This window comes from Loxodonta africana, chromosome 3, assembly GCF_030014295.1.
Source record: "Loxodonta africana isolate mLoxAfr1 chromosome 3, mLoxAfr1.hap2, whole genome shotgun sequence".
Lineage (NCBI taxonomy): Eukaryota > Metazoa > Chordata > Mammalia > Proboscidea > Elephantidae > Loxodonta > Loxodonta africana.
The window spans coordinates 88,571,886-88,587,849 of record NC_087344.1 but is presented as its reverse complement, the minus strand read 5'-3'; the positions used below and the strand labels follow the sequence as shown (position 1 = coordinate 88,587,849).

Here is a 15,964-nt window from a genome sequence, read left to right as displayed (position 1 = left end):
CAAGTTTTTCAAAATATACTTATTTCCCTTTACAGTGTTCTGTCTACCCCTCCCCCCTTAAAATAAAAAAAGCTTTTCTTTTCAATTAAATGGCCTTCTCTGATTTTTGTTTGCAGGCAGCTATCAATGGTGTAATACCCCAGGAAAATGGCATTCTACAAAGGTATGTTACAAGGCATTTCTCATTCAACAGTGAGAATTTAACAGAGCAAAAATAAAATCGTTATCTTGTTTTTCACTATTTAATAGAGCATTTGATTTTTGGTATATAAGTTTATTAATATAGTCATTGCTCTTTTATTTAGTTATGTTAAGTCTCTAAAGTCTTCAGCTTTTAACTCTGTAACTTTATTTCAGATTGGGTAATACCGCCTTTTGAGATGGTTATGTTATTATTTTTTTAAAGAAAGGATTTCAGAGTCATCTTCTGATTTGTAAGATGGAAGGAATTGAGTCCTTTAAACTTTTGGCATTGAGAAAATGAGATATGGCTCGATGACTGAATGGCCTCAGAATATTTCTATCATCTTTATCTCCAGCCTTGCTACAGTCTTTTTGTCTCCATCTTGGTTTATAAATTAAGTATATAATAACTCGTGACAGTTTGATTAAGTCCATGATAAAACTTCACAGAGCTCTGGACTATTTTACCTGAAGAATCTATGTTAACATGTGGAGTGGTCTTAGTGGTTTTGCGTTATTGCCAGAAGGTAAAATCAAAAGATGGTGCCAAGAGAGCCATGATAATTATAAAATAATGTTTTAAGTTAAAAATAAATTTATAACTTTCTTTTCTCCTTAAAATAGGAAACTCTGGTTCTGGATTAAAAGGGCACACTACAAAGTCATAGGAGGTGAAACCACACTCCCTTCCAAGAGTAGTTTTCGTTACTCGATTTCCCCTCGCTCTGAATTAAAGCTGTGGTAGCTGGGCTTTCTAAGTCAGTGAAGCATAATCTGGGAAGTGCGGATGGGGCAACAGACAGCAGACTCGGAATGGGATCGTTTGGAGAGGAAGGAGGTGCTATGGCACAAACATCAAAATATTTACCATAAGCTGCGAAGTGTCCTGTATTTTACAGGAAACTGTATTTTTAGGGTGGATTCAAAATTTTCTGTGGTACCTATATCACCCTTATGGTTTTCAGGTGAAATCAATGATCAGCAGACTGTCACCCACACCCCCTTTTTTTAATTGTCAGAATTTCATCCAGAGCAAACGTGGCTGATTTCCAGGGATTCTACCAACTTATTTCCAGGGGGCAGGGACAGGGTGTCATTTTCAAATGCATTTAATTCTATTGAAATCCTTGTCTAGAAAGCAAACCCAATGATTTCGTCCTTTCATGGCCTTTTTCCCCTCCTTGGTTTAGAAAGTTTTAGACTGCGAAATACGGCTCCAGTTTTATTCTTGAGTAAATGCTATTGCCATTTTTTGTGCCAAAATTTTTGCTATGCTAAACTCTTGTGGGCTCAGCTGCTTGGTTCTGAGTATATATTGAATGTATCTTACAATTAATAGTATTTGCTATGGGCGAACTCTAGAAATTCCCTCTCCCTGGAATGTCCTATCTCTCCTGTCACAGGTGATACTCTTTGCTGAAATTTTGTTTATAACTAAAGATTCAGTACTGGGTTTCTAATAAGATTACTTTAATAATATTTGGTATTTAACTTTCACCAGAGTGGGATTTTTGTTTGTTTCATTTCCTTATTTTAAGGGAATAAATCATGTCCACATAAGAAAATCAGTTGTATTTAGTAATGGTCTTCAACTATTTTCCTTCCTAACTTTTTTTTTTAGCATTTAAATCACTATGAATTTGACATACCTGAAAATTCCTCTTGTGTGCCTATTAAGTGCGCTCTTTGTACTATCTGACAGGCTTAACACTAAAAGTGGAAATTGTATATGCAGGCAGTTAGAAGGATCTTTGTATGTTTAATTTTTATAGTGAAATTGAGTATAGTCTGTGTATACAACTGACTGTTAATTTTCAGTTTATTCCTTAATAGCAGAAAGAGTTGCCAGATACCACAGTTTAAAGAAATTGCTGTGTTGTGTAATATATTCATGGGATTATGAACTTTTCGATAGGAAATAATTGAATACCCACAGCACTGTTAGGTATGTTGATACTTAACTCCTTTGATCAGAGGTGATAAAAAATTGTAACTTATAGGCAATTTAAAGGAGTGTTTTAAAAAATATATAAATTTTTTTTAGAGGGAAAAGAGCCACTGTCCTTGTGCTTTATACGTGTTTCTGAAGTCAGATTTTATGTGTGAATTCAAAAGTGGGAATCTGGTTTTTAATGTAGCCATGAAATGTCAGATACTGTGCTAGGCAGTTGACATGTTTTTCCTCAATACTCATTACAACCCTTGTGTACAATATTCAGTGCTCATTAATGAGTATTAATGTAATACTTATTTACATTATAATGTGTAAATACTCATATTGCACAGATGAGAAAACTAAGGTTAGAGAGGTTATATAGATTGTTCAAGGTCACAAGTCAAGTAGAGAGTGAAGTATGTCTTGTCGTATTCTAAAAGCCATGCTCTTTCTTCTCTACCGTTCTGTCCTCTTCAAGGTCAGTAAATCAGGCATGTAACATCTTTTGTTTCAAGATTTTTCTTTAGGTAAAAAAGTTGAAATCCAATACATGTCTATAACGTCTTTCTCCTACAGCTTTGTTTTTGCAGTTATTGTTTTAATATAAGCCAGGTGAAACAAACAAACAAACAAGCAAAAAACCCAAACCCACTGCCGTCGATTCGATTCCAACTCAGAGAGACCCTATATGACAGAGTAGAACTGCCCCATAGAGTTTCCAAGGAGTGCCTGGCAGATTCGAACTGCTGACCTCTTGGTTAGCAGCGGTAGCACTTAACCACTTTGGCACCAGGGTTTGAGCCAGGTGAAGACAGATATTATTATCCCTCATTTTACAGGTAGAGTCGACGAGGCATGAAGTGAGTTGGCCCAGATGATACAGCATGATGTTTATGGAGTCACGAATATAAGCAAGTCTTTTGGCTCTTCCTCTAGGAATTATTTCACTAGACAATATATATTGTTAACACAATATATTTACAATGTGTGAGTTATTCATTCAAATGTAAACCATTTATTCAGTCATAAACAAGCATTGAGTGTGTGCATGTGTATTCACTACATCTTGGTATAATATTTATTCAGCATGTTGTCTAAAGCCTCTTCTAAAATAATTTTTGGAAATAGTTATTGTTAGAAAAAAGTGCTAGTGAGTTATTTGCACTCATAGAGAGCAGATGCTATGTTTTCTAAAAATTAACTTTACAAATTAATAGTGTAATTTAACTTATTGACAGAGTTAGTGGTATTTATCAACTCATTCATTTTATGACCAGGCAAGTGTACAATATGTTCACTTGCCCACTGTTTTAATTCATTGCAGACACCTAGAGAAGACAGGACTTGTTTTCAAACTTGACCATTGTGCTTTCAGAATATATATGAATATCCAGGTTGTCTGACTCAGAAATTGCCCATTTGGCTGGTTAGTTACTGTGTGTTGTTTTCTTTAATGCTTGTTTTAAAAATCTGATTTTATTCACAAGTTTATCTTCATAACACATTTTTTTTTTTTTTTTTTGTATCTAGAGGTTGGCCTTTAAAAAATGGAAATAATAAACAAGTACAGAGTTCCTGTTTATTTTCTTTGTTCATTGCCTTCCAAAAGTCTGTGTGATATGTAGAGGAAAACTGAGTAAGATAAAAACAGTCTTTCAGTTGAAGTTTAGATCCAAAATAGATTTTGCCATAGAGCTTCCCTCACCAATCAGTGTCTTTATTGGGTTTAAATTTTTTTTTTTCAGTGTCTAGAAATCTTTTTTTTTTTAATTATTTATTTTTTAATTGTACTTTAGATGGAGGTTTATGGAGAAAACAGTTTCTTATCAAACAGTACACGTATTGTTTTGTGACATTGGCTGCCAACCCCATGACATGTCAACACTCTCCCTTCTTGAACTTGAATTCCCCATTACCAGCTTTCCTGTCCCCTCCTGACTTTTAGTCCTTGCCCCTGGGTTGGTGTGCCCATTTAGTCTCATTTTGCTTTATGGGCATGTCTGACCTTTGGCTGAACTGCGTTAAAAGAGTGTCTAGGGGCCGTACTCTCAGGGTTTCTCCAGGCTCTGTCAGACCAGTAGGTCTAGTCTTTTTTTGTGAGTTAGAATTTTGTTCTGCGTTTATCTCCATCTCTGTCTGAGACCCTCTCTTGTGATTCCTGTCAGAGCAGTCAGTGGTGGTAGCTGGGCACCATCAAGTTGTGCTGGATTCAGCTGGTGGAGGCTGTGGTAGTTGTGGTCCATTAGTCCTTCGGACTAATCTTTCCCTTGTGTCTTTGGTTTTCTTCATTTTCCTTTTCTCTAGACGAGTTGGAACCATTGGAGTATCTTAGATGGCCTCTCACAAGCTTTTAAGACCCCAGACGCTACTAACCAAAGTAGAATGTAGAACATTTTCTTTATAAACTGTTATGTCAATTCAGCTAGATATTTCCGGAGACCATGGTCCTCAGTCCTCACCCCAGCAATTCACTCCCTCAGGCAGCTTAGATGTGTCGGTGAAGCTTCCGTGACCTTGCCTTGGTCAAATTGTGCTGACTTCCCCAGTGTTGTTTACTGTCTTACCCTTTACCAAAGTACCACTTATCTATCGCCTAGTTAGTGTTTTTCCCTCCCTGCCTTCCCCTTCCTCGAAACCATCAAAGATTTTTTCTTTGTGTGCATTAAGTCTTTTCATGAGTTTTTGTAATAGTGGTCTCATGCAGCATTTTTCCCATTTGATTGACTTACTCCACTCAGCGTAATGCCCTCCAGATCCATCTATGTTGTGAGATGTTTTGTAGATTTATCATTGTTCTTTATTATTGCGTAATATTCCATTGTGTGTACGTACCATAGTTTGTTATCCATTCATCTTTTGATGGGCGTTTAGGTTGTTTCCATCTTTTTGCTATTGTGAATAATGCTACAGTGAACATGGATGGGTATGTGTATGTCTATTTGTGTGACGGCTCTTATTTCTCTAGGATGTATTCCTAGGAGTGGGGTTGCTGGATTGTATGGTATTTCTAACTTTTTAAGGAAGCGTCATGTTGTTTTTCATAGTGGTCGTACCATTTTACATTCCCACCAGTAGTACATAAGAGTTCCAAGCTCCCCGCAGCATGTCCAACATTTTTTATTTTCTGGTTTTTTGATTTGTGCTACTGAGTTGGGGTGAGATGATATCTCGTTGTAGTTTTTGATTTGCATTTCTCTAATGGCTAGTGATCTCAAGCATTTCCTTATGTGTCTGTTAGTTGCCTGAATGTTTTCTTTGGTGAAGTGTCCGTTCGTATCCTTTGCCATTTTTTAATTAGATTATTGTCTTTTTGTTGTAGAGGTATTGGATTTTCCTATAGATCTTAGAGAATAAACCTTTGTTGGATTTGTCATAGCCAAATTTTTTTCCCAGTCTGTAGGTTCTCTTTTTACTCTTTGGATGAAGTCTTTTAATGAACATAGTATTTAATTTTTAGAAGATGCCGGTTATCTAGCTTATCTTCTGGTGTTTGTGTATTGTCAGTTATGGTTTGTATGCTATTCATGCCATGTATTAGGGCCTCTAGTGTTGACCCTATTTTTTCTTCTATGATCTTTACAATTTTTCGTTTAATATTTCATCCATTTGGAATTAGTTTTTGTGTACAGTGTGAGGTATGGGTCCTATTTCATGTTTTTACAGGTGGACGTCCAGTTTGCTGGCACTGTTTGTTAGAAAGACTGTCTTTTCCCCATTTAATGGACTTTGTGTATGTGCAGGTATGTGGTAAGTTCACTCCAGCATTCCTATTTTTCTAAACATCTGAATGTATTCTATATTGTGGCAGGAAAGTTCAGTCACCTTACTCTCATTAAACATAAACTACTTTGAGATATAAGTTCCATTTAGCCAACAAGCTGTCTATTACAGGTGCTGTAGCAGCTTAAGGTAACACATTATATTTAGCCTGATCCAAACTCTTCTGATCAAATACCGAATTTTTATGCAAATAGCTTGTGCGTTCAACATTTGTTTGCCAACTGTGCTGTCTCCCCCACCAGATATTTTTCTAAGAGCCACTTTGCCAATTTTTTTGACATGTTGCTGTAAAAAATATTAGTATAGAACACTTATGAAAATACCTCGAAGGGAAGGGTGTGGTTGGCAAACAAATGCAGAAGGTGTACATTATTTGTGTGCAAATACGGCACCCTTTAAATTCATTTCTATACTTATTTCCCAGATTTTTGCTGATACAAGTTATCAAAATCTTATTATTTTTGAGTATAAGCCGTTTCCTTTCATTTAAGACATTGAATTTGTTCTCTTGTAGCATGTCTAGATCTGATTTTAGAGGCAGTAAGAAATAGTGGGGGTGGGTTTTGAGAATGTTGTTGTTAGGTGTTACCTAGCCGATTCCGTCTCATAGCAACCCTGTGTAAAACAGAACGAAACACTGCCCAGTCCTGTGCGGTCCTCAGAATTGTTCTTATGCTTTAGCCCATTGTTGTAGCGACTGCGTCAATCCATCTCATTGAAGGTCATTGTCTTTTTCGCTGACTCTCTACTTTACCAAGCATGATGTCCTTCTCCAGGGACTGCTCTTTCCTGATAACATGCCCAAAGTATGTGGGACATAGTTTCACCATTCTTGCTTCTAAGGAGCATTCTGGCTGTACTTCTTCCAGGACCAATTTGTTCATTCTTTTGGCAGTCCATGGTATATTCAACATTCTTCCCCAACACCACAGTTCAAAGGCTACAATTCTTCTTTGGTCTTCCTTATTCATTGTCTAGCTTTTGCGTGCATATGAGATGACTGATAACACCGTGCCTTGGGTCAGGTGACCTTACTCTTCGAGGTGACATCTTTGCTTTTTAACACTTTAAAGAGGTCTTTTGTAGCAGATTTGCCAATTGCAATGTGTTGTTTGATTTCTTGACTGTTGCTTCCATGGATCCAAGAAAAATGAAATGCTTGACAACTTCAATCTTTTCCCCGTTTATCATGATGTTGCTTATTGGTCCAGTTGGGAGGATTTTTGTTTTCTTTATGCGGAAGCGTAATCCACACAGAAGGCTGTAGTCTTTGATTTTTATCAGTAAGTGCTTCAAGTCCTCCTCATCTTCTGGTACTGTATTAGATAATGTTTTGTTGCTGTTCATATGGCTTTCACTGGATAATTTTTTTCAGAAGTAGACCACCAGGTCCTTCTTCCTAGTCTTTCTTAGTCTTGGAAGCTCAGCTGAAACCTGCCTACTATGGGTGGCCCTGTTGGTATTTGAATACCAGTGGCATAGCTTCCAGCATCACAGCAACACGCAAGCCCCCACAGTACAACAAACTGACAGACACGTGGGGGGTTTGAGAATAGGTATCCTGTTTCAAGACAGCTGTTTCAGGTAGGAGGAGTATTACAGAATTTTCAAGCAAGGGTAGCTTTAGTCATGGAAGGGAGGGCTGTTTCTGCTTACAAAAGAGACTGAGAAACACCATCGGAGTTCAAGATTCTAACCTTCGTCTGAGTCCACCCCTGTGTTCCCATCCTATACTTTAGGGCCCTACCTCTTCCAAAATAATGCCATAACTTTCGCTCAGAAAGTACGTTATTCAGCTTTCACTGTAATTCTGCAAATCTTCACAATCACATTTTGAATCTAATTCTCAGCAGAGTTTTCTCTGTGGTTACAAGAAATAAATTTTGAAACCATTTTTGAAGCTCTGTAGCTGAGAGTTTAAAACTCTGAGCTTTTCATTTTCTTTTGTAAGCTCTCTAGTAGATTCAGAAGCAGTCATTTCACCGTCCTTATTGTTATTATTGCCACCATAATGGTGATTTGAAACAGACATTGCGTGTTCTTAGGCATTTGTTTCAATAAGCATGTCATCATAATTAACTACAAGTAATAATTTAATTAAATGTTAGGTCAGTGTATGGCATGGATCACTGGTATCCCTTTTTCCATTGGCACAGAGTTTAGTACTGCATTGAAGGTCAAGGATATAATCAAGCCAATTCCTGAATCCCATCTTTGAGGGTATGTTTCCTGGCACATCTTCATTGTATCACATTCCGGTCAGGATAATGAAACCACACTAGGTATTTCAAGAGAGGAAATTTATGAAGGATTGGTTATACGGTATGGAAAACTAAAAGAGCAAAGAGGGAAAGCTAAAGCAACCTAGATATATAAACTGCTGGAGGAAGTTACTACTTTTAGGTTTGGGGAACAAAGTGGTCAGCAACACTTCGAAGCTTAGAGAGACCCCACTGAGCTGGGGCTAAGACTTCTGAGAAATGCGTGTATCCAGTTTCTGCTGGTGTCGCTGAGGAAACGTCAAGAAGATGGTTGTGAGAAAGCTGAAAAAAAGCAGGTGGCTTGAACTTGCCTGATGATGCCGATGAAAATGTGTGTAAATAGAAGCAAGTCTCTCCTCCCCTCCTAATTACTAATCTTATCCAGTGTACCAAGTTTGAGGCCTGAGTTCTTACAAGTTACCAGACATTGTGCTAAACCCTTCATATACTCTATCTGATTTAAACCTTGCAAATATAATCATTTTCTTAACTTTATGGGTGAGATAGCTATTAAGGGTAAAGCCAGGGTTTCACTTTTATTTTTCTTTATAATGGAGAGATTGGCTTGTTTAAATGTTAATGAGCAGAATCTAGAAGAGAGGGAGAAGTTGGAGATACTAGAATGGAAAAGGATAATCCACAGTGGAAAGCTAATGAGAAGATGGTTTTAGATTTTGTATAAATAGGAGGAATTATGTTTCCTCTGTTTTACAGGAGGGGAGAAAGAGAGAGTATATACACAGGTTAGTGGTGTAGATTTGATATCAGGAAGATGAGGGAATTTCTTTTGATGGCATCTTTCTTCTCTGCAAAGTAGGAAACAATAGCAACTTTTGAGAGTGAGGAGTGAGATAGGGAGAATGGAGGTTTGAGGATATACTGGAGAAATTTTGAAATATTGTAGACTGAGGAAAGTAGAGTGAATGGGTCAACTAATGAATCATTGGATAAATGAGAGTAAATGAAGGAGGAAAGAGTGTTCTAATTCAGTGAGTTTAAAATGATGTTTTACCAATATCATCATGACATAAGGCAAAAATCTCATTAAATGCTAAATGATAGGATATTGCTAACAAGCATAGAAAAGTAAGAATGGAGAGGGGGAGATAATGTAACTTTTTGTCACTGGGGAAGATTTCGTGAAGGAAGTAGAACCTAAGTTAGGGCTTGATGTGGAGGTAGGTAAACTTGATAAGAACAACACAAGCCAAGGATGGACAAGGGCTCCTAGTGATATTGTGTAATGATTTGGTTGACAGTAATGCTTTTTTTCTGTCAACATTTCAGTGAATACGGACGTGAGAGCATACCAGGATCTGCATTTGATCCAGCAAGTCGTTCAGCTTCAGCTCCTGCTCCCTCTTCCTCTTCAGCATTTCGACCTGTAATGCCATCCAGGCAAATTGTAGAAAGACAACCTCGGATGCTGGACTTCAGGGTTGAGTACAGAGACAGAAATGTTGATGTGGTACTTGAAGACAGCTGTACTGTTGGTAAGGTTTTACTACCATAAAGCCTTCGTAAATAAATTAGGCAAACATTTGGTAAACATTCAATTTGTATTCTTTTCTTTTGAGTTGACTACCAACAAGAAAAAAAAAAAAAAAGCTGCAAATTGAAACTGGTATTTTCCCATACAAATCCTTGTACTCTGTTTTTAAATACTGTGTTCAGAGTGAAGTAAGTCTGAGAATAATTTTTCTTTTTGTTCTGCATATATGGAGTGGTATATAGGGTGGATGCAACTCAAAAAAGCATCCTGATTATTAAGCACATTGCAGCTATCAAACCGTACAATTTTACAACTGATCCTTACTCATTTTGTATAGTATGATTAATGAGAGATCAGCCATAATACAAGTTCCATCGCTCTTTCTCCTACCAGCTGGATAAATGCTACAGTAGTAGTAGTCTATCAAAGAAAGCACAACATACATGCTTGCCTGGGAGACTTTACCAGGTTATCATAGGGTTGCTATGAGTCAGAATTGACTTGACGGCAACAGGTGTTTTTTTTTTTTTTAGAGAGAAACTTTATTAAATTCATACTTGATTCAGATTATTCCACTCTCATTGTAGAATCAGATATTGTATTAATTTCTATTTTTATGTTGTTTTACCTTAAATCTAAACTTCAGTTATTTCTGAAATGTTGCCTTTTTAAAAAATTTTATATTGTGCTTAAAGTGAAAGTTTACAAATCAAGTCAGTCACTCACACAAAAACTTATATACACCTTGCTACATACTCCCCAATTGCTCTCCCCCAATGAGACAGCCCGCTCCCTCCCTCCACTCTCTCTTTTCATGTCCATTTCGCCAGCTTCTAACCCCCTCTACCCTCTCATCTCCCCTCCAGGCAGGAGATGCCAACATGGTCTCAAGTGTCCACCTGATCCAAGAAGCTCCCTCCTCACCAGCATCCCTCTCCAACCCATTGTCCAGTCCAATCCCTGTCTGAAGAGTTGGCTTTGGGAATGGTCCCTGTCCTGGGCCAACAGAAGGTCTGGGGGCCAGGACCACCAGGGTTCTTCTAGTCTCAGACCATTAAGTCTGGTCTTATGAGAATTTGGTGTCTGCATCCCCCTGCTCTCCTGCTTGCCTTTGTTTTTTATGGGAAGATACTTTTTAAATTTTATTTACTTTTTTGATTGAGACACATTACATAGAACAGCAAGGCTGTTAGAAGAGTAATTTATTTCCAAACACTAATCAGATTATGGTATTTTCTTACTTAAAACCATTCAAAAGCTTTTCCTCAGTGTTCAAATCCTTAACATGGCCTGTAAATCCTTGCTTGATTAGACCCTTCCCTAGCTTTCTGGTTTCATCTTGTATGATTCTCCTCCTTGCTTACTATGCCAAGTCATGAGGAACTTCTTTCAGTTCCTTGAATAGGTTGAGTTACCAGTCCATTCAGGGCGTTTGTGTGTGTTCCTTCTGTCTCGATTTCTCTCCTGGTCCAGCCATTCTCCCTGTACCCATCCCGTGCCCCCAAATGTCCTCCAGTATATTCTTTAGCACCATCTATTTCAGCTTTCATAGTACATAATATAGTATAATCTGTTTAATTATCTTCCTTCCCCACTAGTATGCTCTATGGAAACCCTGGTGGTGTAGTGGTTAAGAGCTATGGCTGCTAACCAAAAGGTTGGCAGTTCAGATCCACCAGGTACTCCTTGGAAACTGTATGGGGCAGTTCTACTCTGTCCTGTAGGGTCACCATGAGTTGAAATCGACTTGATGACAGTGGGTTTGGTTTTTTAGTATGCTCTATGAGTACAAAGACCATTTCTCTTGATTGCTGTATTTTTATTTCCTGGCGCACAGGTGCTTAATAAAATACCTGTTGACTGAATTACAGTTAAACAGTTCATCTCTGGAGTTTACTATTTATGTGAAATTACTTTATTGGTAATATGTTCTGTGTGCTATTCATGGCTAGAGTGTGTGTTGCTTCAGCTTCTTTTCATATTTCGTGCTTGTGCCTAGGACCCCTGAAAACGAGCATAGGATATAAAAACCCACCAGCTACATACCAAATAAAACTTCACATTAACTCTTGGCAAAAAACGAATGCTGCATTCAGTAATTTCAGGTCTCCTCTGAAAGTTGTATGGAATTAGAAGAAACTCCTTGTTTTTAAAAGAAAAGGACAAATAATTTTAATAAAAATTAGGTATAGGACAGCAGGATTTATATATTGGACAAAAGCTTTTCTGTGTATATCATATAGTCAGACCTGTATTTTCATCCTGGTTCTGGCATTTAATAGCTGTGTGGTCTTGATCTTTCTCCCTAACCTCTCAGAGGCCAAGCTCCCTTATTCCATAAAACGAGAATAGTGATCCCTATCTTCGAGTGATATTGTGGAGACTAAATAAGATGTTACAGATGAAGTGCTTAGCATAGGCCTGATACATAGTAACAACTTAGTAAATGATAGCTTGTGCTGTTGTTTCTGCGTTGGTACCTTTACATGTGCTGCTGCTGAATACTTTCAAACTACATCTTGATTTTCTGGCTGGCCACTTGTATAGTGAGAAACTTACAAAGTCATCTTACCTACTTGTACAAGATATCCTATGCCAGCTAGGAATGAAGACCCAAAGCAGTAATGGATTACATTTAAAGTGGTATATTTCAGTGTAAAAACCTGGAGTCTTAGTCCATAAACTTCTTCAGACCTCAGCTTGAGGTCTGAGTTCTTACAAGTTACCAGACATTGTGCTAAACCCTTCATATACGCTATCTGATTTAAACCTTGCAAATATAATTATTTTTTCCACTTTACAAGGGAGATTGCTATTAAGGGTAAAGCCAGGGTTTCATTTTTATTTTTCTTTATAATGGAGAGATTCACTTGTTTAAATGTTAATGAGAAGAATCTAGAATAGAGGGAGAAATTGGAGATACTAGGAAGGAAAAGGATAATCCACAGATTTGCTATTATTTTCAAGGCTTCAGAGAGCGAGTTTCTGCAATTTTCTGTTAAAACTCAGGATCAGAGAAATGCTTTTTTTCTTCTGAAACACATCCTTTATGCTGATGTTTAAACCTATGACCTTTAGTTGTATCATTTCACCATATTTGATTCAATCTGTATGTTGAACAGTTAATCTGAGAAGCCAGACTGTATGAAGAATAATGCAGCATCAGAATTGGAGGAAGACTTATTAAGAACCTGTAGTGTGCACATGACACAACCTTGCTTGCTGAAAATGAAGACGACTTGAAGCATTCCTGTTGAAGACCAAATACTACAGCCTTCAGTAGGAATTACACCTGAACTTATAGAAAATGAAAATCCTTGACCAGTAAACAACATCATGATAAGAAATGAAGAAACTGAAGCTGTCAAGGATTTCATTCTACTTAGATCAATGACCAAAGAAGCAGGAGTCAGGATATCAAATGACATATTGCATTGGGCAAATCTACTGCAAAAGACCTCTTTAAAATCTTGAAAAGCAAAGATGCCACTCTGATGACTAAGGTACACCTGACCCAAGCCACGGTATTTTCTGTTGCCTCATATTTATGTGAAAGTGGACAATGAAAAAGCAAGACTGAAGAATTGACACATTTGAATTGGGATGTTGGCAAAGACTACTGAATATAACATGGACTGCCAGAAGAACAAACAAATCAGTCTTGAAGGAAATAACACACCCAGGATGCTACTTAGAAGTGAGGATGGTAGGGCTTCGTCTTGCTTACTTTGGACACGTCGTCAGTAGCGACCATTCACTTGAGAAGGACATAATGCTTGGAAAAGTAGAGGGTCAGTAAAAGGGAGACCTTCAGTGAGATGGATTAACACAGTGGCTGCAAAAGTGGACTCAAATATACCAACAATTGTGAGGATGGTGCAGGACCAGTCAATTTTTCGTTCTGCCACATAGGGTTTCCAAGGAGTGGCTGGTGGATTCAGACTGCCAACCTTTTGGTTAGCAGCTGTAGTTCTTAACCACTGCGCCACCAAGTCTTCTAATAAAGTATGCCTGTTGCCATTGCATTGATTCCAACTCAGCCACCCTATAGGACAGAGTAGAACTGCCCCATAGAGTTTGCAAGGAGTGCCTGGTGGATTCAAAGTACCAGCCTTTAGGTTAACAGCCGTAGCTCTTAACCTCTTCACCACTAGGGTTTCCAATAAAGTATACACGTATATAATAATGTATACAAGGAGCCCTGGTGGTGCAGTGGTTAAGTGCTCGGATGCTAACCAAATGGCCTGTGGTTCGAACTCGCAAGCTGCTCTGCAGGAGAAAGACGTGGCACAAATCTCAAGTGTATGACTTAATGAATTTTTACATATATAAAAACTCTTGTAACTACTACCACTTAGATCCAGATAGAGAATATTTTCAGCACTCCAGAAGACTCCCCTTATGTCTCCATGTAGTTATTCACTACCCTCCTTTTTAAATCACTGTTCAAACCTTCGTTACCATGGGTTACTTTTGCCTGTTTTTGAACTTCATATAATTGAGATCGTACAGCATGAATTCTCTTGGGTTTAACTTCTTTCATTGAGTATTATATCTTTGAAATTCTTTCCTGTTGTCACATGGGTCAGTAATTTGTTTGTTCTTTGCTGCACAGTATTACATTGTATGAACATACCATGATTTACCCTTTTTACTGCTGATGGATATTTGGGTTGTTTCTAGTTTTTGGCTGTTATAAAGCTTCTGTGAATATTCTTGTACATATCTTTGGCATACATAAGCACTGTTTTTTCTTGAGCTTAAAATGGAGTTGTTGGATCATAAGATGTTTAGATTTAGCAGATACTGCCAAACGTTTTTCTCAAGTGTTTGAACCAATTTACACTCCCACCAATAAAAGAGCTTGCCAGCACTTGATACTGTTTTTTTTTTTAATTTTAGCCAGATTCCTGATCCTTTCTGAATTTCATTTTATTTTTTTCCCTTCATATTAGAATCCATGTCCCAGAGTTTATTTTTAAGTTAAATCCTGTACAAGCTCGCAATTTCTTTTCCCTAACGTGGCAGTTACCTGCATTCTTACTTCATGTTGATGGTTCAAACTCATCAAACTGTCTTGAATACATTGAGGATTCCTCTCATATAGTTTTCTAGACCTGTGCTTTTCTGTTTTGTTTCATTATGAAGTCTTTCTTTGAAAAAAAAAAAAATTTTTTTTATAACATTGAGTTGAAAAGCATAATCACACACAAAAATTTGAAATATAGAATTTTTTGTCTTTAAAACTTCAGTCAAAATTGACCATTGTTGTTCATATAGATTTGCATTAATATAACTAAGGCATCTTTGGTCTACTAGTTGGGAGCCACTTAAACATGGGTGACCATGCCTTTACTTTCTTAGTTTGGTGATGAATATTTTTAGTATCACAGGGAGCAGAATTCAGTGCCATATCAAATGTTTCCTTTTATTTATTTAAATGGTTTGTTACATATATATTTACCATATACATACTCAAAAAAATTCAGTAAACTTTTCCTTTTAAATCTTAAAATTAGCTCAGATTTTATCTGTTTTAAGAAAACTAGAATGCAGTCCTATATTAAATAGTTTTTAACTGCTGTTATGTGGGATGTGGCTGAGTAATTGTCTCATTTCAAAGTGACCTGTTTCTTATCGTTGATGGAACTTTTGGTGTGTGGTGGAAGTGCATGGATATTTTGATCACTTCAACCGCTTTCTTAACTGAATGAAATCCCCTGCTCCTTCAAGGATAGTGATCAGAAACACTGGCTTTTCTGGGTTATATATGTTTATGTTACTTTTTAATCTATCATAATTTAGAGAATATGATTATGGAAATATTTTAAAACTTCATCATAGAAACATGAAAGAATTTCTTTGTTGGCTCTGTGATACACTGTAAAAGCAGGCATGTGCCCAAGGATGGTAGAGTAGGAGCAGTCAAGTTATCATTATATTTGAAAACAGGTACAATTAAAACAGTTACAAATCTGCTGTAACTAAAATTTGTTTCAAAATGAATTGTAAACCATATACTGTTATGGTATGATATGTACCTTCTCCTGCTTCTCTTAACTGTTCTAATTGTTTTGGTTCTGGATTATAGTGATTCCTGTATTATGAATCACATGCCAGGCAGAGAATCATGTTATACACTTCCAAGAATCAGGCAGTGAAAACCTTATGGGTCACAACAATCTGATTGACAGCTGATCATGAGGATGGCACAGGCCCAGGCAGCATTTTGTTCTATTGTGCATGGGGCCACCATGAGTCAGGAGTCAAGTTGATGGCAATTAACAACAACATGCTGCTAAATAAATACTT

At 37.3% G+C, this 15,964-nt stretch overlaps 1 protein-coding gene across 3 annotated transcripts in view; it reads left to right on the top strand.

Annotated features, from left to right (window-relative positions):
- FAF1 (Fas associated factor 1) overlaps positions 1-15,964 on the top strand; it is a 620,612-nt gene that overhangs the window by 188,386 nt on the left and 416,262 nt on the right. For all 3 annotated transcript variants that reach the window (XR_010321387.1, XR_010321388.1, XM_010591294.3), the window contains exons 3-4: positions 117-163; positions 9,448-9,653. Coding sequence is in view for 1 of the 3 variants with exons in the window: in XM_010591294.3 (XP_010589596.1) it covers positions 117-163; positions 9,448-9,653 (253 nt within the window). In the remaining 2 variants the exon portion in view is untranslated. The remainder of the gene's footprint in view (positions 1-116; positions 164-9,447; positions 9,654-15,964) is intronic.